The sequence below is a fragment of the Bombus terrestris genome, chromosome 7 (genome assembly GCF_910591885.1).
Source record: "Bombus terrestris chromosome 7, iyBomTerr1.2, whole genome shotgun sequence".
NCBI classification, from domain to species: Eukaryota; Metazoa; Arthropoda; class Insecta; order Hymenoptera; family Apidae; genus Bombus; species Bombus terrestris.
This window is the reverse complement of record NC_063275.1, coordinates 2,982,564-3,010,235: the sequence shown is the minus strand read 5'-3', so window position 1 is coordinate 3,010,235 and position 27,672 is coordinate 2,982,564. Positions and strand designations below refer to the sequence as shown.

The 27,672-nt window shown below is 35.2% G+C and overlaps 2 protein-coding genes and 1 long non-coding RNA gene across 15 annotated transcripts in view; 1 reads left to right on the top strand and 2 right to left on the bottom strand.

Annotated features, from left to right (window-relative positions):
* Positions 1–18,043, top strand: part of LOC100651444 (transcriptional activator Myb) — a 41,360-nt gene extending 23,317 nt beyond the window's left edge. For 3 of the 5 annotated variants that reach the window (XM_012309874.3, XM_012309872.3, XM_048407490.1), the window contains 9 exons: positions 7,447–7,612; positions 9,168–9,332; positions 11,177–11,498; positions 11,874–12,192; positions 12,280–12,686; positions 12,784–13,100; positions 13,389–13,478; positions 15,593–15,718; positions 16,951–18,043. In XM_012309874.3, coding sequence (XP_012165264.1) covers positions 7,447–7,612; positions 9,168–9,332; positions 11,177–11,498; positions 11,874–12,192; positions 12,280–12,686; positions 12,784–13,100; positions 13,389–13,478; positions 15,593–15,718; positions 16,951–17,085 — 2,047 coding nt within the window. In that variant the 3' untranslated portion in view covers positions 17,086–18,043. Of the gene's footprint in view, positions 1–7,446; positions 7,613–9,167; positions 9,333–10,184; positions 10,302–11,176; positions 11,499–11,873; positions 12,193–12,279; positions 12,687–12,783; positions 13,101–13,388; positions 13,479–15,592; positions 15,719–16,950 lie in introns of those variants that run through there. The other 2 variants (XM_012309875.3, XM_048407491.1) reach the window with 2 other exon arrangements.
* Positions 8,589–10,167, bottom strand: LOC105665876. Of its 7 annotated transcripts, none has more exons than XR_007224709.1 (5): positions 10,026–10,167; positions 9,871–9,947; positions 9,640–9,794; positions 9,131–9,237; positions 8,589–9,040 (listed from the first exon to the last, which is right to left on the bottom strand). It is a non-coding gene; the product is annotated as an uncharacterized LOC105665876 (long non-coding RNA). The 7 variants fall into 7 exon arrangements; XR_002307854.2 differs by having other exon boundaries at positions 9,640–9,808; positions 10,018–10,162; XR_002307853.2 differs by having other exon boundaries at positions 9,592–9,794; positions 10,018–10,162.
* On the bottom strand, positions 17,888–27,389 carry LOC100651326 (RING finger and CHY zinc finger domain-containing protein 1). 3 transcript variants are annotated; one of them, XM_003396250.4, is made up of 5 exons: positions 26,595–27,389; positions 21,973–22,290; positions 21,261–21,539; positions 21,062–21,152; positions 17,888–20,971 (listed from the first exon to the last, which is right to left on the bottom strand). In XM_003396250.4, exons 1-5 carry the CDS (start codon positions 26,718–26,720, stop codon positions 20,949–20,951), a joined length of 837 nt encoding a protein of 278 aa, XP_003396298.1. In that variant the 5' UTR covers positions 26,721–27,389; the 3' UTR covers positions 17,888–20,948. The 3 variants fall into 3 exon arrangements, with proteins under 3 accessions (XP_003396298.1, XP_012165266.1, XP_012165267.1); XM_012309876.2 differs by lacking the exon at positions 26,595–27,389 and adding an exon at positions 24,311–24,463; XM_012309877.3 differs by lacking the exon at positions 26,595–27,389 and adding an exon at positions 24,311–24,463 and having other exon boundaries at positions 17,888–20,968.
* Positions 27,390–27,672: the final 283 nt, after the last annotated feature.

Sequence of the window (27,672 nt, the reverse complement as noted above, 5' to 3'; positions counted from 1 at the left end):
CTCTATCTTAAGATTCAATATCCTCTAACAAAAACTATAATTTTCCATAATATTCTTGTTAGATATTATTGATGCTAATAATTAACCAAATGAGTAAAACTTTTAAGTCTACATATCTTAGGATTAGGAAACAACACATGTGAAAGTATATATCTTAATGAAGATTAATACCAGATAATAGTTATCGAATTTCATTGGAATAATTGTCATTGAAATCACACAGAGCACTTTAGTCATATAGCGTCCGAAGTCCTAGACAAAGGGGACAGCTGTGGCACAGCACCTGCTTGTGTCGCCACCTTTCAAGTAAACGCTAAGAGTGAGAGCTTGTTCATTCATTTCGCCTCGCAACTAACAGCACGGCGCTTTCTTGTCGCCGAGGTTAAACCAGCCGATTGGAAATTTTGACCGGACGTCCTCGACCTCCGACAGTAGTTTCGCATGCTGATTTGGGGAGAGAAGGGAGCTTAGCAACCGATACGTTCAATTCGCTTGACATCTAAACTTAAAAGAAACAGGGAGAGGAGAAGCGGGTTTGACTCTTGTATTCTTAATTCGTGCGAATTTCTAAAACAAAACATTTCTACATAAATGTATCATTATAAATGTATTGCGATAGAATTATTCATTAGAGTTTACCGAAGTTAAAATATTGCCAGTCTTCTATTTAATTTGTTTCATCAAAATAATCTGAGGTCTCTTGAAGAATTGAATTAATAATATTTTTAGTAAAATCTTACAAATCACAAGTTATAAATTACGAGTACTAATATTATTGTGCATACCAATAACAAATTTGGCAATACAACAAGTGTTGTTTTACACAGATCAATTCTACAAATTATAAGACAGTTGATAGTACTACTAATTTTGGCGCTATATAGTAGATGTCTATAACCTACAATTTGGCACTTGCTAATATTACTAATAATATTATTAGTTGGAAATTATCATGCAATGAAACTCACTTAATTTTCCTTCTTTGTATTTTCATTTTTCTTTGCATCATAATTTGAGCGTCCTGTAGAAGTTTTAGCGGTTAGGTCAGGAAATTACAATTACCCTTTTGACCAAACAGGAAGTGAGAAGCACCGAGGTAAGAGGATAGGAAGATATAAAATCCGACGTGATCCGCTGGCGTATTACCCTTCTCTTTCCTGTGTCACCACGACTTATTCCTATCTTCCTTTTACGTTTTTATTCGCACCCTGTCCTCTCGCGTGTTCCCTTCGAATTTCTCTCTCTCTCTCTCTCTCTCCCCCTCTCTGTTCCCTCTCTATCACCCCATTTACTCTACATATGGAGTCAGTGTCCTAAATTGATTAATGAGTGTCTCGGTCGAGTCGTTTCGCTTGTCCCTTGTTTCTACTGCGAGTGTCACGTGTTAGGTAAAATCGTGATGATTTTATCAGTTATTCTTCGCTTGTCCACGTGCCCTTTCTTCGACTTATCGCTCCCGCATCTTTCTTCAGCATTCCGTCTGCTTCCGTTTCCTTTTTCTATACTATTTTTGACCATCTTATCTACCAATCTTTTTACCAAAATTCCACATTTGGATTACATAAATGAAATAAAAATAGAAATGGGAAGCAACAGATTCTACAATTAATTAGGATCGACTACAAAAATTAAAATGGTATGATTATCAGTGCCATCAAATTTTAAGTACTTAGTTTCGTCACTATATTACATATGCTTCGTGCTTAATTGCTTTACAAGTTAAATCAATTTGATGGTATCTCGAACGATGACCGATCTCATCCTACATCTTTTTTCGCAATCGTCATCAATAAAAAGACGTTAGATGTCTGTTCCGTATAAATATTCATGACAGCGGTCATTTTTGTAATTTATTCGCGATACTTTCGATGTGGTGAGGCGTGAAGGGAATCACACCGCCACCATTCAGGGTTAACAAACATCGTGCGTTCGCACAGTGCTGATTCTTTCTATCTATATAACCTCTCTCGGCTATCGCACCGTGGTGTACATATACATACATAGGTATATACGATGTGCGCACATATTTTCGCGGATCGTGAGAATGCCGGAGGAAGTCCTGCGTCTAGCCACGTGTCTCGGGATTTAAACTCAAGGATATCCGCGACCGTTAGAACTTCCACGAAGGCGAAAGCCTTTACATAACACGAGTGAAAAAAAAGGAGGAGGAACGGATACCGATCGTCTCCGACTGTGTATTTGCGATTCCCAGCGATATTTCTGTCCTTTTTTTTCGCGCGTCACGACTAAGTAGGTAGTAAAGAGTTGGTCGCGAAAGCTGGACTGAGAGACATCGGAACATGGCAAAATATAATGTGTTCTCTTTTTTAACAGTCTTCCTGTCTCCTTCTTTTGTTTATTCTATCTCATTCGCTAATTTACTTTTTCTTCCCCATTCTGAAAATTTTTTCACTGACGGCATGAATTTTTGGATAAATTGAATAATGATAATTAATCACATTTTTGTTCTTTTGGTATATTTCGTTTATTAAAGTATTTTAATAATTGTGTGTCGTGGAAAAATAATTCGTGTGTTTCGTACATTTATGACGTGTTGGTTCACACGTGACGAGGTGTATCATGTGCACGTGGTTCGCACCGTCTCCTCCATTCTTACTTTCAAATTTGAATGAAGCCCAGTCGAATACCGGACAGACGTTCCACCATTCTGCGCACGTTCTGCCTCCGCTCCAGACTCTCGTTTAGTCATACAAAGTAGAAAGTGAAAAGGAGGATGCACAAAAATGCGATTCGTGCATTCCGTTCTTGTATTCTGAGGATTTGTTTTCATGGAAATTCTACTGCACCCGAAAAAAGGGTTGTTCGATTGTTCTATGTGATTGTTATTGTAACTGCGCATGCGCACCAGGAATATTATTCTCTTATAATATATAAAACTTCACCCATGTATACATTTAAATATATTTTATGTCTAATATTAGTTATGTTTTTTAACATTGTCAATAGCTATTTTTCGTAGAAATGACATTTAAGAGTCTGTCAACTTACGAATTCAAATATGGCTGGTATCAGCTTGACTGTGTATCTAGCAAATTCTCATGGAAGACACGTTGTGAAGAGATATACCGCGATTAGACGCCTCGACATGTCATGGAAGTCTATGACATTCTAGGCATTGAAATTCATCGCCTGTAAGTCGGTTCTTTTCTATAACAAATATTATTATCTATAGTCAATTTATTACTATAACAATATTATTCAAATTTTGGGAAACCATTTTTGCGTATGCAACTATATATAAATATTACTAATATAAATATAGCAACTGTATATAAATATTACTAATATAAATATAGTAACTATATATAAATATTACTAATCTTACACAAATCACAATTATGAACAAATATATTCCCTTACGATTTGCAATAATGTAATCTTGACAGAAATGGTGTCTAACCTCCAAAATCCTGTCTGTAAATTTGGGTGATGAGGCTTTAAATTTTAAAAGCTCTGTTAAAAGAAGATATATAAAAGTCAATATGGCTGCTGAATCAACCCTGTCACGTGCAAGTCGAGCGACAAATCACCGGCAAGTATTTGTTTGCATAGTTTCACGAATTTCGCAGTGTTCACTTTTTTTAAGCGACACGTCCTGTATGCAGGAGACATTCCACCTGAACGGCGGCACTCCCCTTTCAGTTCCTAGCATTCCCTCGTGAGTGAACGCTTCATAACGTATTCCCGACTTGTCTACAGCCGGGAACGTAAACATATGTGCACCTGCAGAAAGTCATCGTATTCGGGTAGCGAAGATTGCATTGCTAGGCTCCGCCAATTAAAAGCTCAATTACAGAGTGTATCAGTTGCGTTTTATACGAATTTCTCTCACCGACGTGAGAACAGCTGCGAAGATGAAAACGCGCGTTTCCTGTAGTAGCACGGTTGCCACGTGCTCGCCTGAGTAAATATGAGCATGCGTGTTCCGTGGTATCGGTCTTTTAAGGCCAGGAAACAATTGGAAGGGATAAAAAGAGGAATTTTTATCGGTTATATTCAAGATTTTATTGGTTGTTAAATAGACGCTTAATCGAGACGAGAAAGAATTGTGAGATTATTTATCTCAATAAGGATTAATGTTGCGCTAAGGTAATATTTTATTTTCAGATTTTCAACTTTCGAACTTTTAAATTTTGAGATGTTCAGATTTTCGGATCTTCAAATCCGGTGCGTATTGTGTGTTTACGTGAAATAATGTTTCGTTTATATATTTTGTACGCATTATTTCACCGCCCTTAATGGCTTAATGAAATGTAAACTACTGACACCTGATTTGCCGCTCACTTTCATGGGACTTATATACATAAGTAGTTTCGTTTCCTTATCTCGATACCTACTTCGGTGATGGATGAACGATTCCAAGAAGTTTCACTCGGATAGTGATCGTTGCTTTCGTTGTTGGACATCGATACGACACGAAAAGAAAACATAGTTTAATAACAAAGTGATCGCTTTTAAAACACACTTGTGTACACATACTACTATAAATAACAAATGTAAAGATAAAATGGGCATGTCGTAAAGCTTCCACCAGCGAAAAGTTTTTGAATTTATGATAAGTGAAGCCTAATAGAATATAAGCAAATTTAGAGATTCTCTTTTTATGCTCTTCGGTACTTTTTCACCCTAGTGCGCTCGCCCCTTTCTTTCTGTCTCACCAACAGGCAGCTGCGCGTACCGAGAGAAGAAGGTGGCTATTTGATGTGTGTATGCATGCATGTATGTATCTGGCAACGAAGTACTTACAATGGAAGGTTATGGAACGATAGCGCTTATAGGATGCCACAAGTATACGCGTCATATAAACATATGCGAAACGCAGATGGTTGGTGAACCTTATCGTTGTCATTATTTTCCGCCCTGAGCCTACAGAGATACCCCTCGGCTCTATATTGCTTCTTAGTTGATCGAAATAAAGATTACCAAATAATAGTAAAATATATATCAATTATTAAATAATAATAAATAATAATAAAAAAAATAGTAGCATCCATTATTAGTAAAGATTATAATCAATCACGATGAGTAAATCAAAATTTGTTAATTAAGGATTCAAGGGTAACTGGTAATTTCCGGCGCTGGAATCCTACTTTTACCATATCGCTGTAATAGGCAGCAATTATTTCTTGCCGTTGCGCTTCCATCAATTAGTGAGTTTGTTATATTATAATTAAATTTCGAAAGACGAGTCTACTTTGCAAATTGAACGCTAGGATTATAGAAAAAAAACTTCAGCTGTCAGCTTATCGGTCGGATTAATGGCTTTTTGATTTGTTTCGGTAGTATAAAGGTTATGATATTTTAGTACTAATAAGGATGATGGCGCATCTTTTGATACATGGGAACGCAAAATGAATTCGTCACGTATAATTGATGTGAAAATGAAAATTAGCAATAGTTATAGTTATTAATATTTATTATATTTATCATTATATAACTCTAGTTACGCTTTCTTTATTTTAATAAATCTTTAATAAAGATATTTTCTAAGCTAATAGGATTCCAATTAAAACTTGTTCTAAATTCTTGATTCCCATAAAATATATAGCGATTTCAAACTTTGTATTATTATGTATCCAGCAGTGTCAAGTGTAATGGGTCTGTTTAAAATATTGGAGATCGTATTACATCATTTTCTGCACGTTGATTCGAAATAATTGTGTCAGAACAATGACCAACGGTTCTGTATAGTGAACTTTTGTGCTTGGTTTCGCTCGGGCGCCGCTGCGGCGTCTTTGCAGCGTACTCTGACGGAACAAAGGGGTTAAACGAGCGCCGTTTGGTGAAGGCTCGCACGATATAGCTGCGTGCAGCGGAAATGCCGGTCGTGGCCTGCCTGAAACAGTAAACATAACAAGCATTCGGACCGTTGCGTTTGATTTCACTATGTGCAGGAGTACATAACCTTATATACATACGTGTGTGTGTTTCATCTCGAGCTGACCAGTTATCGTCGTCAAATTACGTCATCCGGCAAACATAGACTCCACAGTGGCTGGAATGTAAATACGTTGGTATAACGTGCAGCCAACTGTTGGCTAATTGCACTTGACGATGGATTATTGTGTAATATCAGTTCTGTTGCTTTTCCACGAATGTGAAACTTTCTACACATTAGTCAAAGAGGCTTCTTTTGAAGTCATTTTACTACACTTATATGGCACTACTATTTTCTTAAAAAAAATGAACAAGTAAATAAGTAAATTATTAGATGAGTAATTAAATATTAGACAAAATCTTAGAGATAGTATCTTTCTCTCGATAATCGTTCTTTAAGAATTTGAAGTAATAAAAATTAGTAATCAAAAGTGTTTTCTTACAGTACTTCTGATTAGCTGGAACGAATACCATTAAATTCAAAATAAGGAACATCCTGTAAAAAATTGAGGTCAAAAGAGATTTGATTGATGACATTAGTGCAGATGACCTTGACAGATACAGTGGACTCTTTCATCTGTAATAAAGTTATATATATCTACTGTATGTGTAAGTTACTTCCGGGTATAGTGAGACGCTCTTTCAGCTTTCTATCATGAAAGATATATAAAAGAAGAACATTTATGTAAATAATAAATACAAACTGAATAAGAAGAAAATAAAATGACAAATTGAGTAAAAAGATGGATGATTCTATGTTTCTATCTTAAGTTTTACCAAGAGCCTTTCGTAAAGAGAAGAAATTAAGGAATAGTGTGAGAGGAGAGACGGGAATGAATAACGATCATTTGCGGAAGAAGTCGACAGGAAATCCTTGAAAATGATGAAGGAACAAACCATTTGTAACCGCAAAAACTGACACTGGCCAGACTGTGGTCAAGATTGCCTTTTGGTTGGCGGTTTTAGGAAAGGGTGAAGAACAAAGGGGTGGTGAGTGCGCGATAGTTCCTTCGACAAAGAAGAGGAAGAAGCGCGCGCAGGATGGATGGTCAGCCATCCATGATTTCCCGTCTTCGCCTTTGTACGGACAAAAAAAAAAATAGCTATATCCGTTACACGTTCGCACGTTCGATCCTTTCGCGAATTTTTACATCCCTCTTGAACCACACTCATTTTCAAATTGGATTGTATTGTAAAAAAAAAAAGAGATTTCGTAACGCCAGTGTGAGAATTTTTGTTGAAGAAAGATTTCTTATGTACCACTTCCTAGTTTCAGTATTTTTATAAAATATTAATAAAAAATAGATTTTGGCTTTAACACATGTTACACTTCCTTCACTTTTATTTCTCTACGAAATAACAAATGAAATGACAATTATTGGAAAGATATTTGTGAGATTAAAATCAATACTTTTGTAAATTTTAATTTTAAACATTATTGTAAACATTATTGTAAATCAAACTTCAATTGTGATATACCTTCAATTACGAATTTCACGTTTATGATTTTCAAGTTACTGGAAAACAATGTTCTTTTTGTTTCCCTAGATCGCGCTCTGGTTACGATTCTAGTAGCGGAGGAGAATCTGACAATGAATACAATGTCATTGCTTGTCGTGGAGCCAGCAATCAGTCCCAGAATCCAAACGCGACAAATGCGAGCAGTATTGGTCAAGGGAAACACATAAACAAAGGAAGGTGGACCAAAGAGGAGGTAATCAATCAGAAATTCCATGTTACATATTCTGAAATATTTAAATTTGAATTTTTTATTTACTTCTATAACTATATATACACAATACACGCATCTCTAACTCAAATGTTGCAAACTTTTTCATTGTAAACACTATAAAAAAAAAAAATAGCAAAAAGAATTAGCGATTTTGTTTACTTCTAAAATTATAAATATGATTACTAATTTAAACGTTTCAAATTTGTTCAGTCTAGAGAAGATTAAAAAATAATAAAAATTTGTAGTCTCTTTAGAAATGCGTTGCAAAATTTCCACTAAAAGAATTTTCGTGAAACTATTTACAGAAATTGAACTGGACCAAAGTTCATTGGTCACCGTGATAAGAACAATGTTCCACGCTATTTTCCTTTCCCCTCTTTCTCTGTGACGCACCTTGATAGCTGAGAGAATGCACACGTGATCACGTCATTATACCGTGACTTTGATCGGATGTAACGCGAAAGGGGAGGATACAATGAGCATAGGCTTCGAAAAAAGGTCCACCCTTCGTACCTTCTACAACGAGTTACGTTCGCGGGCAGATGCCCTCGACCACCCCATAGTCATATGCGCGGCTATAAAGAACGGGCAGCACCGTATGGTTTCCCGTGGGAAACATCACATAGGTCTATCGATCCCATTTGTTACATGACCTTTTTCATTCTCTCTCTTCTTATTCTCTTCTTTAATCTGATGCAATTGCCAAGTGAAAATTCTCATACACCGATCTTAAAATTTGGGGTATTTTATCCCCTATTTCTTCTTCCATTCTCTTCTTGAATCTACGGTATTTCTATGGTATCATGTAATCCCCTCGGTATTTGAAATTTCAAATATCTGCATCATTTTATAATTTCGTACGATAAAGTCATTTCTACATTACAACCACATCCGTATAGTAAAAGGCAAATGTTATAATAATAATAAAGTATTAAGCTTCATCTCGATATGAGTTTCATTTTTTTTTTTTTTTCCGTATTTCTAATTTAATCTCTTGCATAAAAACGTGCCAAACGAACCTGCAAAAAAAGACTGAAACTTTTATACTTCTCCATATTGGTTTCTAATTATAATTCCATCCATATCATAAAAGGTTAACGTTGCAATTAAGCTTCATCTTCATATGTACATCATTTTTTTTCACTTTTAGCATAATATTTTTTACAAAAAACGTATCTCATTAATTTGCAAAAAAATGGGAACTTTCAATTTAAAAAAAAAAATAAAATTATACTGCAGATATTAAATTAAAAGATATCCTCCAAAAATTAACATAATTAAAAATGATGCCTTTCTCGAATGTTTAAATCGGAAGTGTACGTTGCACGAGTAAAATTATTAACATGAATTTAGCACAGCAAGTCTTGCAAATCTTATCAATTAATCGTCAATGGTCCTCTTCGCACGCACCTGTTTTAAGACGGGGTAATGTTTGTTAAAATATCTTGCATTGCATGTGAAGTTTTAAGTTATCACCTTACAGCGTTACATTGCTCCTACCTATGTGTAATATATGTTCCATTTGGATGGGTTTCAGGACGGTCTGTTGAAGCAGCTAGTAAGCAATGCCGAGCAGCTTGGGACCGGACTTCGATGGGATGTCATAGCTGGCCATTTCCCAGACAGAAGTGACGTTCAGTGTCAGCAAAGATGGGCGAAGGTCGTGAATCCGGAATTGGTCAAAGGACCATGGACAAAAGAGGTAAATTAATGAAATTAAATTCTTATTTGGTATTTATAAGTAAAGACGAATTTACACATTTTCTATTTTGTATTCCTTTGTATAAAGTGAGAAATCTTTGATTCTTTTATTATTCTATATATATAGATCCTAGTTTAGAAGTTAGGATTACTCTAATTTAGGACTCTAGTTCGGTATTGCAAATTCTAAATAGAAATTAAGGAAATGTTATGTTGTCGTTAGTAACTAGTATTTGGGTTGTATATATATATATATATACCTTTGTTTGATATAGTCACATTGTAATAAAAGGTTAAGTTATATCAACCTGCGTTTCACCGGATGGCCAACCAGTCCAGATTTCGCGAAAGTTCGTGAAGATCCGTTACACCCCTTCACCCATCATGGGCAGGTCTGTCCACGTATTTGGCAGAGGAGACGTTTGAATTGAAGATCGTGTAACGGTTCTTTGCAACTTTCCCTCTGGAACAAGGAAACTGTCTTAAGTTTTTCATATCTGCTTTAAGAAATGTATTTGTATCAGGCAGTCTATAAATACCGAGTAAACACACATCAAACGCTTCCTCTATTGACCACCAGATGTCACCATGAGCCTGTGCTATGAGACCTATTGACCTATTATTGGCATCAATAATAACAATGTCCTAAACCTATGCAATTTAATTTTATCCAACAAAAACCTAACCTAAATACCAATTTCGACTTAAAACGCTCCAAGGTCATCACTTCCGCACCAGTAACGATCAAGATGGTTCTTCTTGGGTGCATCTAAAGCTTGAAGGTTTGAATTCATAACGGCACGGCCCTGCACAACACGTACGCCTACACGTAGCGGAGGCAGCGCTCTCTTTCTCTCCCTCTGTCCGCCGACGGTCGCCACGGTGGGGTATGCAACAAGAAAAAGAGCCACGAGAGGTCCGCGGAGATGCTGCGTCGTCGTCGTGCCAATGCACTTGGCAACAGCCAAGGGCAAGTAAAGCCTCTGAAAGTCGCGTACACTCCGTCATGAAGAGGCCCTATATTGGTGTGCACCTGATTCTTCATGGTGTAGGAGCGTCCTCGTTGCATCCTCTTTCCCCTCTGTCCTTTCTTCACTGTTTTCGTTGCTTCTTTCCCTCGGTGCACTCGAGGATCATCTCCGCGTGTGTCCTCTTCTCCTTTCCTTTCCGCCGCCTTCTCTCGACCTACCGCCTTGTTCTCTTACCTTCCTTCGACTCTTCTCCTCGCCTTCGAGAAATTACTCGCGTGTTGGACCTGCCTTCCGGTGAGAACTCGTCCGATCAGAACTTTCACGGCGCTTTGGTTGCTTTTCAGGGAGCAGGATGTCGCATCTGGTGAAAAGTCGACATTCTTTAATCGAGATTTTTCAGTCGACAAGTAAAGTCCTGGTTTAATACTAAAATTTTTGGTTTTTAACTAATTTCTCCCCAAAATTCTCTCCTAAGTTATCTTTGTACTAAAAATGATTATTTTCAGTTTAAATCAAAACTTCTCCGAGCTTACAAGATTCTGAATCCTATATCAGTCGCGACATCTAGTTTTCAAACGGCAACGAGCCTTATCACGTGCTATAGTACGCTACACTAACATGCGTAACACAAAATTTGGTTTTTAGACAATCTACACTTAAATACAAATTAAACTTTTAATATTACTCATATAAGAAAATTGAAGAAAAGAATACCAATTATAAAAACAAATATTAATGTAATCATATATTGAAAATGGAAAAGTCAAAGTATATAAAATACATGAAATCAATTTTAATGTCCTATCAGTAGTTTCATCCATCAACCATAAGTACTCGAATCATTCCGTGTACTGATGATTGGTGACGTTCGCAGGAGGACGAAAAAGTAGTGGAATTAGTGGAACGATACGGACCGAAGAAGTGGACATTAATTGCCCGACATCTAAAAGGCCGTATCGGTAAGCAGTGTCGGGAAAGATGGCACAACCATTTGAATCCTGGCATCAAGAAAACTGCGTGGACAGAGGCGGAGGACAGAATCATTGTGGAAGCTCACCGCAGGGTGGGAAATCAATGGGCGAAAATAGCAAAACTGCTGCCGGGCAGGACGGATAATGCCATAAAAAATCATTGGAATAGCACTATGAGAAGGAAATATGAAACTGAAGATGGTGGTAGACCTACTAGCACAAGAGGTTCTTATCAATCCATTGATTATGTTATTATTAGAATGCCAATATTTATGCAGATTTATAGTTTTATGAAACTTTTATTTTATTTTCATATTTTATAACTAAAATAGGACCTACACAGAGATAATTGTTTCGTCTACTGTACTTTGGATATTTTATGTGATTTTACATATTATGTGCATTATATGCATTTTTGCATCTTTAAATTTTTTTACGAATGTAATAAATAAAATCCACGTGAATATCATTTGAAAAATAATCTATATTAATTCCTATTTTCAATGTTCATCTTCAATTTTTAAATTTTAATTTAGCTAACTGAAAGAAGTTAGATCATCAAAAAATGTAACATTTGATAAAAGTGAATTCCTCTTACAGGAAGAGGCAGGAGAAAAGCTACAGAATCGTCGCTGCTCTCTAAAGAAGCAGAGGAGGAAATCTCAGGTCATGGTCGTCTACAGGTAGATTCGACGAATAACGAAAATTCCACAACTGTGTCCACTATGCAGCAGCACACTCTGGGTATCGACCAGCTGGACTGGAGCAGAGCTTGGGATAATCAACAAAATAATCAAACTTTCCAAGGTCTTCTGAATCTGAATGAACGGCCGCACAATAACGAATCTCGAGTAGATACGCCTTCAAAAAGAGGAAGTTCTTCTCGAGTCAAGACTGAACAAATTTCACCTTTCACAAAGTATGTCAATGAACAAGTTTAAAAAATAAGACTTTTCAAGGAGTATTTAATGAAGTTACCCATTTACTAACACGTCTATTTAAATAGGTATTTTGATATGCAAATACAAGGTGAACCGACAAGTTCAAAGAATTCAGAGATTAGACTAATGCCCATGCCAGACCTGGAGGAAATGCCAGAAATAGCGGAGAAAGAAAGGAGCAGTCCACCCCCTATTCTCCGTCGACGTAGAAATACTCAGGTCCTTCAGCAGAGGACGGAAATACCTGAGAATATGAACCAACCTGATTACTTGTTAATAAGCCAACAACAGCAACAGTCTGGCGTTACCACTCCATCCACGCCCATCAAACAATTGCCATTCAGTCCGTCACAGTTCTTGAACAGTCTGAGTCCTGAAACCTCCCCCTGGCCACGGGCAAGTACCCCTAAAGGTAGCAGCCCTGGTCCACTCACCACACCACAACCCACTGGTCTTCGACGAAGTCAGAATGGTAAAGTTTTTGATAAAATCCTTCGTTCGTTGCTTTCTGATCTTATCTGGAACTTGATAGACTGTATATTGTTACTATTATTATATTTTTGTCACAGATGGGAACACACCGAGAACGCCAACACCGTTCAAAAACGCGTTAGCAGAATTAGAACGGCGCAGCGGCGCGACTACTCAGTTACCTGCCACCCCAAGTCGTCTGGATGCTTTAACGGAGATCATCAAACAAGAAACCGACCGTGAAAGTCTAGCAGGGACTAGCACTATCCTTCAAGATTCTGGTTACGGCACGATTAGACGGCGGGGTAAAGAAAATAGCGCTCCTGGTGGAAAGAGAGCACGTAAAGCTCTCTGTCAAGCCTGGGCGAACGCTTCCCAGGATAATTCCGAAATAAGTTTCGTTGTAGAAACACCGGTAAGTTGTATGTCGATATTTAGAGTGTAACATTAGCGAATATTTATGCAAAATTTATATTTTTATAAATATACTTTAAAAAACGGGATTTAAGTGAAGAATTGTTTTATCCGTTACATATCAAAACGAATATCCTATTTCGAATATTTTATGTACTTTTACAGATTATATACATCTTATATATTTTTGCACTTTTAAATTTGCCATTAATGCATAAAAATTCGCAGTCTAAACATTAGTATATAAGATCGTTATTTAGTTCACTAATTTATTTTCTTTACATTACAGAGTAAAAGTTTGGACACGTCGGTATTATTTTCACCAGCATCCATGGCATTAGAAGATAGTTTCTTAACAGCAGGCACTAGCCCCGTAAAGGTAGAGAACCATGTCCATACTCAATCACAGATGCAAGCTCAACCCGCCCTATCCTGGTATTATTCCCGTACCAATCGCCTCTAGACACGCTAGCCGGCCTTTTCTTAACTCTCTTATTTTAACACTGTCTTTCTCTCCTTTGTTGAGTATATTTTACTCAATCATGCCTGCCTGTTGATTAACGTTAAATATGTTTCGCCCCTTCTCTATCTTTCTCTTCGATTCTTCTTTCCTTTTAATTTATAACTAAATGTTATAAAACCAAGGCGCACGAGGAATTAATCTTGTATTTGTTCTTCGTAATTGTAACTATGATTATTGATTCCCTTTTGTCGCCCTGGTATCGTCCAATCCAAAGATTATTAGGGATTTTTTTTTTCTTAGGTCATAAGTATTGTAATAATGAAGTAACACGACTAACAATTAATAACGACGTAAAATATCGGTTTGATTTATTTATATGATTAACTTATTTTTTTCTTTTTGACAACGCATATGCTTACCTTGTTAAATTATTATTTATGTGTATGCAGTAATGTTATTTGCTTGAGGCGAAATTTATAATCATAAATTAAGGGAACAATGGGCTCAAAGGAGCCGTATTATGAAGTACTTAATTTATATTTTTGCGTGTATTACAATGTTTATTTTTTGGCCGACGTTCATCATATTATATTCTACATACATTGAAAATATCCATACTCTTTGGTTTCGATGTACGTCGATATGTATGGTCGATCTTGTTTTGTTTTTGTTTGCTTCAGTTTTCTCCTTCTACGATTAATTTTACGAAGAATTAAATTATACCTTAGATTCGTGTCACTAATTTCTTTTTATTTCACTTTGTTGACGTTTATTCGTGTAAATTATTCGTGTATATTTGATATTTTGGGAGCAAAATAAACTGGAAACACTTAACCAAGTGAAACCTAATTTATTATTTATTGTTACATAAGAAGATAAGAAATAGTCAATCATATAAAAGCTTTTTTAAAATGCTATTAGTAAGTCCTAACTTCAGTGGCTAAGTTATTATAAAAATAAATCTTGTGCGCAACACGTTAGACATGTGTGTATGTAAATTTATAATATAGTATTAATATCTAAATACTATGATTATTTAATATTTAATTTAATTTAATATTTAATTACAAGAGACTATTGATTATTCCGAAGTGTTTCCAGTTTCAGTTTCGTCTCCCTAGTCATTAGTAAACATTAGTAAATAGGAGGAATGGATCACCGGTGATCCACGCGGTATGGAGTGCGTTAACCATTTTTGTACACTTTCCAAATTGTATATCCTCGCGACTCCTTCGTCCTTCGATCGTTTCCCGGATCATATCTCGTATAATTATATATAATATATATATATAGATACATATATATATATTAGAAATAAAAGATAACGTTTATTTATTATCATATTAATATATATACATATTATATATATATATATATATTTTTTTTATTCCTTTGGTAATAACGTTGAGTTGCCGCATGTTTATAACTAACTCAAACGTAAAAACGCCCTTGTACAGGCCTGGCCTAGCGTACCAAAGTATTTCCTCATCTTGTATCCCTCATCCTTTATGTTCTGAAAGTCGCCAAAGTCCAAAGAACAATTTTTTCGAGCGGTGACTCCATCAGTCGCGAGATGTCGCTGTCTTCGATACCAATTCGCAACCGTGCGAAGAAAAAGGGAGAAAAAAAGGAAAAGCAAAATACCTAAAAGGCCTAGTCATTCTACAATGAAATGTGGTAGTAATCTTAGCATGAGTGTGAAACATGCCCCAGCGAAAAAAACATGAACGTATAAAATGAATAAATTGACATATAGTCCTCCAGTTCTTCGAAAAAGCTCCCCATAACCTTTCTGTTTCTATCTATGTCCTTTCTCCTTCTTCTTCTTTATATTTTTATTCCCTCCACGTTTCTCTTTCTTCATAAGACTTTTGAAGTCTATATCGACGTTGAAAATTTTTAGATCTTGTCAGCCGAATATTTTTTTCTCAAAAAAGAAAAGAATAGGAATAATTTTCGAATAGTTAGACATTTTCTATAAATGCGTTCTTTTAATCGCCGGCTGTAGCTAGTGTGTCTATCCTTTCTAGACTTCCCACGACTTTGTGTCCATACAACGGAAGCCTAACGCCAAGAGAGCAATCACGTTCGACGCGTTCGACAGTCCCTGTTGTATTCTCAGCCCTCTACCGCTTAGGCCAATCAAACGCGCCAAGGTGAGTGGTCCCTTTTTCTTTCTAAAATCTGTTCAACCCTCGATAGGGTTAATCGTGTTAGAGATTTGATATTTTCGTGTCAGATTTCTGCTCGCATCACTGTGGTATTTAATTTTCGGATACTGAAAGACATCTGTCGCGAGAGATCGGATTTCCTTACAGTCTAGACCCTTGTAGTATTACATAGCTTCTGTGAGTCGATATTAACTACTAAAATTGGTTGATTAATTGATAATCTTAAATATTTAAAATTTAGTAACGTTTATTCTGCAAATTTTTTAAATATAAGAAGCATATTTATGTATGTAGTAATTCCGGCATTAATTTAGATATAAATATCTTAGATGTCGCTAATATATCTACTATCTCATATATGAAGATCTCAAGAGAAAGGCACAAAGTGCATTTTTGTTGATTTTCTGATTTTAATATTACTTTTTGTGTTGAGTATTGTAACTCGAACCGTAAAAGGTAATGTTAGGCCAAATTTATACCGCGGTCAAGAACAACCGTTATTTTTAAAAAATAAAATTCATGCTTCAATTACCTGATAGCCAGTATGCAGATAGTACGCAGGAGCAATTTAACATATATTTACTGCCATGTACTTTTAACTTCTTCACATTGTATTTTCCACACTCCAATAGCAAAGATCCTATCATAAGTATCAGATGGTCATATGATGAACAATCTAACGGTTCGCTATCAGAATAGGTACTTTGGAATATTTCACAAAGGTGTCCATAGTATTGCCTTGCTGTCCACCCCCATGCATACAGTACTGAGCCTCTATCCCCCCTCCCCCCCTCATAGAAATATAACACGCTGAGAACATAATGGTAGGGGAACAGTATCAACAATCGCTTTCAATTCAAAACAATGGAAGAGTGAAAATAACCGGTTAAATCCTTGACTGAACATCCCTTCTGCCCTCAAAACATTATGATTAAACGAGAGAATTATGCAAATCTTAAGACCACTCCTTTGTAAAAAATAAGAAATGTGATTTCTCCTGTTCTTTCCGTATGCTCTTGGTATATGATAAATAGACGGCAGATTTTTGCATGCATTTATGAGAAATTAAAAAAAATATTTAGCAGGTGAAACAGAGTCTAGATTCTCTTATTTTAATTATGTCCACAAAAATATGAATTTTATAAAAATCCGCAATTTAATGATAAATTTATGTGATTAATACCGAGAGATTCATAATTTGATTTCTTTGATCACAGCTACAATTGGAGGCACAATGGACAACAGTGGCATGTGGACGCACGCGTGATCAGCTGGAAATGACGCGAGCCGCCCGACGGTTCCTCAGCAGCCATGGATACCTGCCATTACGTCCTCGTTCTCTGAATTTTTAACAGCCTTTCTGCAGCCGGTCGCAGGGGCTCGGTCGCACTTCGTGGTACAAAAAACGCGACATTAAACTAGTCGTAATTAAAACTACACGGCGCTTCCGTTTAAGGAATATGGCCTTTTTCTATCAAAACTGTCGAACGAGATGAGAAAAATAAAAAAAAACATGGCGAAGGAAAAATAAATCTATTAGACAATTTTTTACAGGCTGAATTCGAATGCTTTGCGTATTGGAATCACGTTTTGTATTCATCTTTTGTAATGTAATCGCTGATGTAATATTCCGATGCGTAGCGTGTGTATACAAGCAATCGAATTTTGTTTTAATAAAGAAAACCATGTTTCATCTGAAATTGCATCTTGAAAGGAGAGGAAATGTCACGCTTTACCAATACTTCTGTTTGTAGTTCGTTCTCAAACTCAAGAATAACCCGCAAAAACAAAAGCAAAGCAAAAGACAATTCTGCCTTTTTTTGTAGATGATAAAATGTTGCTACTGTAGTGGTTTATAATTAATAAACGTGAAAAGAAATAATATAATAAAAAAATAACAATAATATAATCTTTGTAACAGTTTCTTACTTTCGTAAACATTGCTTGTTCCTGATGGAATACGTACAAATTACATACATGTGTTGATATATATGCAATTTTTTTAAGGAGCATCAGAGATAGCAATGTTCACATAAAGAAACTCTCACATGGATCATGATATTACATACAATTTATTTTGTACTTGAAAACGTCGAAGAATTTCTGACACTTAACGTAGCGACTTCTTATCACGTTCGTACAAAAAGAAAAGAATAAAATAATAGTCGGTTTATTTGATACAATAGTATATATTATATAATATAAAACAAAAGCATTATTGCGGCCGTTATGTACAAAGAGCCTTTGTAACTGATATTTAATTTACAACTGAATAATAAAGACGTGATGATAATCACACCAAAAAATAAACAGTTGGTATTATTTTCCTGTTTTTAACCAGCACGACACATGTTGTCTGAAAGCCTTATAAATTGAGAGAGGTATGTCACAATTTCGTTTTACCGTGCTACGTTGTTAATATGATAATGCTAGTAACAATAATTCAATTTTCGGCGTACATCGGTGTGCTACTCTTATGAAAACTTGGAATGCCATGGAATGGACAAAAGAAGAAATAAGTGCTTAGACAATGATCAGCCCGCACACGTCGACAAATAATCAAAAAAAGTTCGACAAAAGTCTGACAATAATGGTGAGTTATATCGAGTGTGCCTAACCAACTCGATTTTCTTTTCATTTGAGCTTCAAACATGGTATGTTACCCTAAAGGTGTCTTCTCAGACTTTTCCGCACAAAGACACGCGCTTTATCTCATATTGGGAGTAGAATTACAGAGTATCTAAACGCAAACGGTACAAGATTATCCAACAGTACATTCAAACTAGAGACGATATGACCATAATGTCCATTAGTGATGCAGTGAGCGTCGAACGTAACTCTAAGGCTCCTTCGATACACGCGTTTTCTCTACACGTTCTAACGCCATACAGAATTTACGGTTCTCTATAGAACCTCGAAGACAAATTAGTAAACTACAGTACAATATTAAATACGAAATTACCTCCTTTCTTTATAGTACGACCTTCATTATCAATTGTACATTCTTTATGATCTGATTTTATGATCTTTTTAACACTAAAAATGAATAAAGTATGCTTACTTTCTTATTAACCCTTTGCGGACGAGTGTTGGCAAATAGCTGCCCAAATCTATTCACAGTTCCGGATACTCATTTTGAAGTGGCTGGCGTACGTCTACTTTTTGAGGCAATAATCTAATGCGTATTTACATATGGGTGTAGTAAACTAAACAGTATTATGTTTTTGATGAAATAAAATTATAGATCTTTAGAAATTTTATCTTTCGTTTAACGTAAACTCGCGATGTAGGATGATGGTCGAGTCAAAACGAATTTCAGTCTTTCATTGGCATTACCAGACGAATCAGCAAGCTTTTTATGCATTATATATTTTTTATAATACCTTATACACGATGCCTAAAATATCCATAAAGAACATGTTCGATAGTGATGACGAGCATTATTTTGAACCTGACAAGATAGAAGACGACGATAGTGCTTCAGGCAGTGAAAACGAACTCCGTTCAACAAAAAATCGGCTCAGACGTTTCAATATTTCTAATAATGGTGACAATGATGATGAACTAAATATTGATGAAAATAATACAAGCCACGACAATGAATAACGCAAACGTCCAACGTGTATATTTTCTCAACTGCGCGCGCCAATACCTCTCGTCCACCGGCGATGCTCGCTTATCGAGCGGACCCGTTCGCAAAGGGTTAAATATTTAACTAATTATTTAATTTCAAAGGAAAATACTGTCTCCAGTTTATTTATTGGATATATTTTTCTCGATAGCAGTTGGAATGAATAAAAATTAATACCGTCGATTGCCTTTGTACGTAAATATTGTTCTAGCAAGCAATGTGAATCATCAACTAATTGTACAGAACCAGTTAAACGTGTTAGTCCTGTTTAAAATTTATAGTCAATTTTATACACGTTTTCTTGGAAGAAAATTAATCAAAAGCGTTAATCTTCCTTACTACGATAAATACATAATATCTACTTCCACTATTACGTATAAATTATGCTAAATGTCAATTATTCATAAAGTTAACAAATCTGTAATATAGTGTATCGAATTAAATTAAAATCAAAATGTTTCCGTTACCAAAAAAATGCGCAATTGCAAACGCGTGCACTAAAAGATGCCTAAGCATACGTACAACATTGCGAAGTATATATCCACGAGTTGTTTTTAGTTCACAATAACATGATGGTAATGCCCGATAAAATTCGATAGATGAATGTCGAAGCCTGAAATTACACAGATCGAATCTCACAGTTTCGAAAGGCTTACGATACGAATATTATTTCGTAAAGTTTCAAAGAATTATCGTGTCAGGTATTAGCTTACGTCACCCAACTATCTGAGATTCCCCCGCGCATTCTTTTTTATTTTACATGTAGGACGATCGTATCAAGAAGTGACTCAAGTAATCTTTGACTAGATGGCGATCTTTTCGAAAATTGCGCGTACGATAATTCATTAAGGAATAAAATGTGTCTTATTAATAATAATCTCATCGATTTCTATCTCTACATATAGCTGCGTAATATAACATCAGGGAACTATGTGTAATAGATAATATAGAGGAACTCTTAGCTGTCGATTATAACAATAGCTAAAAGAGAGGGGGATTTTTTCTTTCTTTGACTAGTACTACCGGTATATGTTGATTGATTTTAGCATTTACGAAAAGATTGCATCGAAAGAAAGTCACACATCATGAAATGTTTATAAAGATCTATTTGAAAACAGCGCGAGAAGAATTTTAAGAAATGGGTGACACTGTGCATACCGCGCCACCAATTAGTAACAAAATAAAAACTGCCGAGAATGTGTCATACTGTTTCATTTAGGATCGCTATGGTTACGAAAAAATTGTATCTTTTCGAAAAACGAATTTACGATTCAAACTGCAATTATTCCATAATTTTCGGTCTTCCATGATTATAGATATAAGCATTGATCATTATACATATCATACATTCAGCCTCCTAATAAAATAACGTCTATAAAAAGTCTGAAAACAATCAACAAAGATGTATAAATTCACTAAAAACAAGTAGAGGTATAATGCCAAAGAGGCCATTTCCTAATGTCTTTCTGTTAGAAACGCTTAAAAGCGACACTTTCTCGGGAACGTTTCGCATCTTTTTCTCGTTTTAATACTAAAAGTTCTAGCGTTGTAAATTCTCTTCATCGCCAACGTCATTGATATTATTTAGTCCAATGTATCTGGATCTGCTAAAAAGTTTGAAACACATAGAGATTTATTCGCAAAAATAGAAATTATTAGAGAAAGAACAAAAATAAAATTTATTAAATAATATTTACCTGGGGAAGGGGATCCTTTGACTCTGCAAGTGTTATAACTTCCACAATTCAAACATTTCAAACCTACAATATGGAATTTTACTGTTGATTCCTGGAAGATTAAACAATTCGTTCATTGATCCCATCCAATTTATCATTGTTTCTTGATTAAGTAAAGCACAGTATAGTTCAAATGTCTAAGATAAGATTCTATTTTTACCTCGTGACAGTCTTTGCACAGAATATCAACCTTGTAATCCTTGTACTCTTCTGGCATTGGTGTTGACGATACTTCCATATCCAAAAATTTCCATAGATCAGTCATATCTAGAAGAGACACTTGGCAAGTTGGACAAGCATAATGTCCTGAGTGTAACAACTCCTCAAAACATGTACGATGAAGCAAATGACCACAATTTGGAATGTGACAAGGTATACGACTTGTGTGAATATCTTCTAAGCAGACTGGACAATTTGCATGAGAAACATTTTCTACACACTGAAAATAATAAACAAGCAATTATCTTACAGAATCAACTATATCTAATAATATAATTATGTTATATAAACAAGCTACACTCGATTAAAATTGCAATTGAATAATGAAAGTTAAATAAAAAAATTCTTAACAATATAATTCTATTAGAGTAAGCTTACTTAAGCACACTCTGACAGAGTAAATATAAAAGTTTATATATAAATTGGCTATTAAATTTGCTTCCTCTTCTTTAGCGTTATTTATATCTTCATACTCAAAGCTGAAACTTCTTTCAATTTATCATTCCATTAAATGTTAATCAAGCGTATTCAATGTATTACATATACTAAATGCATGAGCAATATTTTTTAGCTTAGGCAAGCAACTATACACTACATAAGTAACGGAACATTTTCGTTAAAATTTAACCAAAATTTAATGGTGCATTACATACCGTGTGCCCGTTCTGTAACTGAACCGGTAAACACATGTTGCACTTGGCACAGTGGAAAAATCGATCCCGTCCGCCGACCCTACATATCCCGCAACCGTCACAGTGATACTGATTCTTGTCTTCGTCATCGAACAAATTGCACTCGAGACACGTATATTTGCCGAAGCGACAGTGACAATTTTTGCAAGTGGCTTGTACAGGCTGACGAGTGTCACATAGAACACATATAAGTTCCGTGACTTCTTTTCTGTTTACCACGTGGGTCTCCTCCTTGTCGTGACAAAATCGACATATGTATACTTTGTTACAACATGGTGTCTAGAAAGAAAAAAAAGATAGAAAATATAGTAAACTATCAGCTTTAAATATAACGTATCTTTTTAAGACATAAGGATATATTTTGATCATGTATATTTTTACTCTGTCTTTCTTCCAAATGGATGTTATGTTTCAATACATAGGGTGTCTCAGCAATTATGATACAATCGTCAACAAGGTAATTCTGCGCGAAAGAAACAAGTCGAAAATGTAGAATAAAATTTTTCTACAAAATGCTGTTTTCGAGAAAAGTAAATTTGAAAATTTATCATGCGCGTATATCAAACATGTTCAAATTCCTTTTTCTTAAAAATGAGGGCCTTAAACGAAATTTTTGTTACATTTTTTACTTACTTTCGTACTTGACTTGACAAATTTTCAAATTTGATTTTCTCGAAAACGAAGCGTTATATGAACAAATTTTATTCAATATTTTCGTCTTGTTTTTTCACGTAGAATCATCCTGTGCTGGGACAATTTGTATATTATTGAAATAGAGATAATTACTAAATATTTTGTTTTAGATTTTAATACATTGTTACTGTCTTTTATATATTCCATGCTTTGCATGTATAAAGTATTCTATAAAAAAAAAGATATCTAAAGAGGTAGAAACGTGAGGTGAGAAGAACAGCAGGATTAAATTCAAATTTTTCGTTAAAATATTATAAAAATGTGGCTTCGACAATCCTTGAGCACTTCAGAAAACGAAGGCCTTAGATAATAATCCAATTAGCCCCCATATGAATCCGTCCTTGATCCCTAACCCTTTCGATGCAGCCAGGCGCTTATAAGCGTTCGGCAAATCCGTTCGACAGCATACAGCATACGGTGAAACAGATCAGCGTGCGGAGGATATGGTAACATATGTAATATGTACCAGTATAGAACTCATTCTGCACGTGGTGTCTACGTTCAGCGACATCGAAAGAATCAATTATATGAATCAGTTAGAAGAACATTTAAAATTGTCGACAATCCTTTTATTATCAGAAAGACCGAAATGATTCATTTCTCGAACTTTTCCATATAACAAAGGTTCGTTAAGCCTCGAATTAACCTAACTTTTAGTCTTGGTATATTCTTCGAATTTATTATTTATTTATTTATTAAATTTATTCTTCGAATTTCGGTCTTGTTTATTTATTATTAAAAATTTTCTTCTGTTTAAAGGAAAAGTAAGAAAGAAAATAAATTGTCAAATATATAATTTCTTATTTAAATTTGATGATTGTGTTTTTCTTAAAATATTAAGTTCTTTTTATCTGTGGAAATAAGAATGAGATTGGGACATGAAGATTTGATGATTATAGTAGGATTAAGTTTATCATTATAACGGTCGCCGCAAGTGTGGTATGTAATATAGAATCGACTTCGATTGTGATTATTCAGTTTCTATTAGATGGCGCACATGGTAGTCGTTTAAATCCTCCATGTGCTATTGAAACACGTGCTATAGATATTTCAATATGCCTCTGCAAAAATTATATATTTCACTACTGAATTCTTATTTTTCATAAAAAAAGAAATTGCAAAATGTATTCATTTTTATCGATAAATAGTTTGTTAGTACAATTTTGTCCACTGCTACTAGTTCGAAAATATCTTACAATAGGACCATAAAATATAAATAATGAAGATCCTATCCTCGGTATAATATTTTAATAAATAAACTAGTCTTCAAATTTAATTGAATTTTTACTATTACCTTTATTATTAATTACAAAAGAAATATTAAAAAAAAAAAATTGCTGACTAAAATACCGTACACCTCTCCAAGTGCAATGTACACAGCGTTTTCTCGGTAGAAGGCCTATCTAGATTATTCACGGTGCTACTCTCTTGGACAATATTTGAGCAACAAAAATTTCAGTGCCTTATCTTTATGCGTTCAGGTAAATAAGGTGAACGTAAACAGAAAACGAAATCGAGAGCTCAGTGCGTATTTCGCAAGAGGATAAAAAGATGAAATAAAAATTCAAATTGTAGAAATTTCGAAAAAGAAAAAATTTATAATTACAGTTTCTTTTTCTTCAAGACGACGCAAAAGCACTGGTCGTTCGTAGCAGTAGCACACGACATTTGGCTTATCGCGGCAATTGGTAAGCAGTACTTTGAAAGAGGGCGTCTCGTTATACAACACATGGCTGAACTTCATCGATTTGTTTGCTGCGTACACACACGCACATATGGGACTCACGTTCGTGTTTACACACGGCGAATAGAAAAAGCTCGTGTACGAGCGATTTCGGTGTCAGTCGTTAATTGTAAGACCGCTACCCGTGTCGTTTATTTTAGAAACAAGTTTATACTATCGATTACCCGAGCAAGTTCAAGGGTAGTCACAAAGGTATACCGTATCTTTCTGATTTTCAAATTTTTTGCATTTCTTCTTTCTTTTCAGTGTGTGTTTTGATGGAAAATTTAAATAGACCGCTTTATGGATGCTTTTCGAATTTTATTTATCGTGTTAGGTGGCGCTGGAAGCGCTTCTAGACTAGTTCGGTTTATTAGTCAAGTGAAGATTCGTTGAAAAAACCGGTTATAAATCGATAAATTGTCAACTGTTTATTTACCATGCAGAATTCTTAAAACAATCAGACAGTTTAATTTATCGTTCGAATGATTTCGAGCATGCGATGCGACAATGTATTTACAATCCGATGCGATAATGTATAAAAGACCAAGTAACGAATTAATCATTACAGATACAGTGACGGATAAAAAATGCTTTTGCACTGAACATTTGAACACATTGATAACAATCACCTATTCTGTGATATATTATATTTATCCGTTGCTTTTATTAAGTATAAATCCATTTTGTAAAATTATGGTGTCTTATATTTCTTATTTTATAAACTTTCTTTTGTCCGTCACTGTAAGTAACTTAAGCCTGATTTCCACTAAAGCAACAAGGAGGAGCTTTTTGTCGCCTCTTGTTCCTGCATACTCCAAAACATTTTAACAAATAGCAACTTATAAAAACATTTTATCCATACTGGCGACTTTTTCAAGAAATATAGGACAGTAACAAAAAGCTGCTCGTTATATTTATTCACCATATAAAAAATACAACAAATTTGAAAAAATCTCAATTCCGCCTTTTTCTTTGAATAACTCAAAATATATACTGTAGGAGCGCTGTTACGCGAATTAATATATGTAATTAACTGTCAACGGGTGATGTATGTTATTTACGATCACTTGAATAGATCAATTAATGATATACATAAAAAGTAAACTCTATTAGCGCTTCTTACATTGTTATTTAAAGTCGTCGAGAATCAAATTATAAATTTCAATAAATATGTATGAACTTGTAGATAATATATTCGCGAGGAGGAATAAAATCGAGAGTGAAGTAAATAAAGTCATCGTATACAAAATTCGAAAAATGCTTGACACGAGACAAAGGCGTAGAGACACGCCGGAAGGATTAAAAACGGTACCCGAGAAGAACATGTTGCCTCGCAGCTGAATCGCGCAAACTGATCACTGAACATCTGCGTGATCGAAACTGAAAACAGAGCGCCTCGCATATGTACTTATACATATGTATAGTAAGTTCTGTTAGAAGAGTAGCACGGTAAACTGTCGCCAATTTTGAGATATCAGGAAAATTAGCTTTGGAAGTGAAGTATTTGCTAGAATGGGAGTGTCATAATTACTATTTAACAAACACAATGTCGCAATTCAAAGTACATACATAGATCTTAATCTCTGTCTTAATAATAAGTAATACACTTTAATAATACTTTATTGAAGACTCTTGAAAGATAAGAAATATTACACTAATTGTAAAAGAAAAGAAAATTCTTTCGTTGTTTTATAAGTTTCTAGGAAAATTACCTAAACTGTATATAGCAGCTATTAAAAAGTATTTGTGGGCAATAATTGTATTTATTTTAGCATTTACATGTCAATTAATTACGTCCAAATATATTAAACTTTGTTATAGTAGTACTTTCATATTACTACAAAGATTTAATATTATGAAAATTTAATATTATGAAAATTAGAATTTGATGAAAGAGACGTTGGAAAACACGAGTACTTGTAGTCACTGTATATTATAACATTCAGAGGGTGAATCTACATTTAAATTTCACTTTAATTACATTCAGTAAAATATGAATTTACATAAGTTAGATTCATCAAGTAATTAATGATCATTTACTCGAAACTTTCTATTTCACATTTGTTAAAAGACCGATTTTTATTAACCATGTTACTGTTCTAGCAAACATGACAAAATATACATGGAATGAACCTGACAAGGAAACAATTGACCAAAGACTCACCACAAATTTGGCCTTTCGCTTGTAGTGTTCGCAGCCGTAATCATCGCCAGCAGTTGCCTCCAAGGGATTCTCCTTCGACGTCGACGCATGTTCGGCCACGGCGCGCGCTTCGTCGTTATTCTCCATATCTCACGATGATCCTAAGTTTCTACCTCTTTCTCCTCCGCCGTCTCCTTCTTCTCATCGACTCACACGTCCTTTCCAGATTTTCTTGCGGCGTGTCCGATTAACACTCGCCTCGGCCACAGTTTGTTTGTTTAATTAACACGCTGGCGGCGATTCAAAAACGACGAAGGAAAAAAAGAGGAAACACCGACGTCGAACGTTCGGATCACGCGGCGAAATAAAGCAAAACGCAGGGGCTGTTTATCCCGTGTTAACAGCAGGAATAGAACCGTCAACCAGAGGCGACGGGAAACGTATCGAGCCTCGTGTGTCCGATCGACAGAAGACAACTCATCCGTGCCATCGTCAATATACCGAACACAATTCTCTGCGTCGCGGAACAAAGTTTCGAAAAAGGAGATTTTTCCACGATCTTGTTCCAAAGATCGTGAGATTTTCGTTCCACGTTTGAATTATACTACGCGAGAACGCTCGTTTACCTGTTACGGAACGACGTATGAAGAAACGGCCATAATTTCTCGGCACCTTCGGAGAAAAACGGCTCGACACTCGCCACTTCTGACACTACTCCACTTCGTTGTACTATCACCACGGTGTAATGATTACAACGGCAGACGACGTTCGGAAAAAAGGATGCAAAACTATGCCCGGAAGTTGTGACGACTCGGCGAAGTACTACGTCGCACTCGTACGTACAGATCCGGCCCGCGAAGATTTAAATACGCTTCGAGTTTATCCCATTAAATGATCGCTAGACTATGTTTGTTTATGCATTTTGAGAAAATTTTAACCGTTGACTGCCACGCGAACTTTATATACAGTGGTTAAAAAAAATATTTGTCCGTATAATTTTTTTTATCATATTATTCATATAATATTATGATATATCATATCATATCATATTATTTTTTAATGAAGTTTTATCAAATCCTAAATTTCACTTTCATAGTAC

What these genes read in the sequence shown, in the direction of transcription:
- LOC100651326 (XM_012309876.2), bottom strand. Translation starts at nt 24,448, where the DNA reads ATGAAGTTCAGCCATGTGTTGTATAACGAGACGCCCTCTTTCAAAGTA. An exon ending in AGTTACAGAACGGGCACACG is followed by an intron (nt 21,540 to 21,972) that starts GTATGTAATGCA and finishes TATTATTTTCAG; the next exon opens with TGTGTAGAAAATGTTTCTCA. An exon ending in TGTGCAAAGACTGTCACGAG is followed by an intron (nt 21,153 to 21,260) that starts GTAAAAATAGAA and finishes TTAATCTTCCAG; the next exon opens with GAATCAACAGTAAAATTCCA.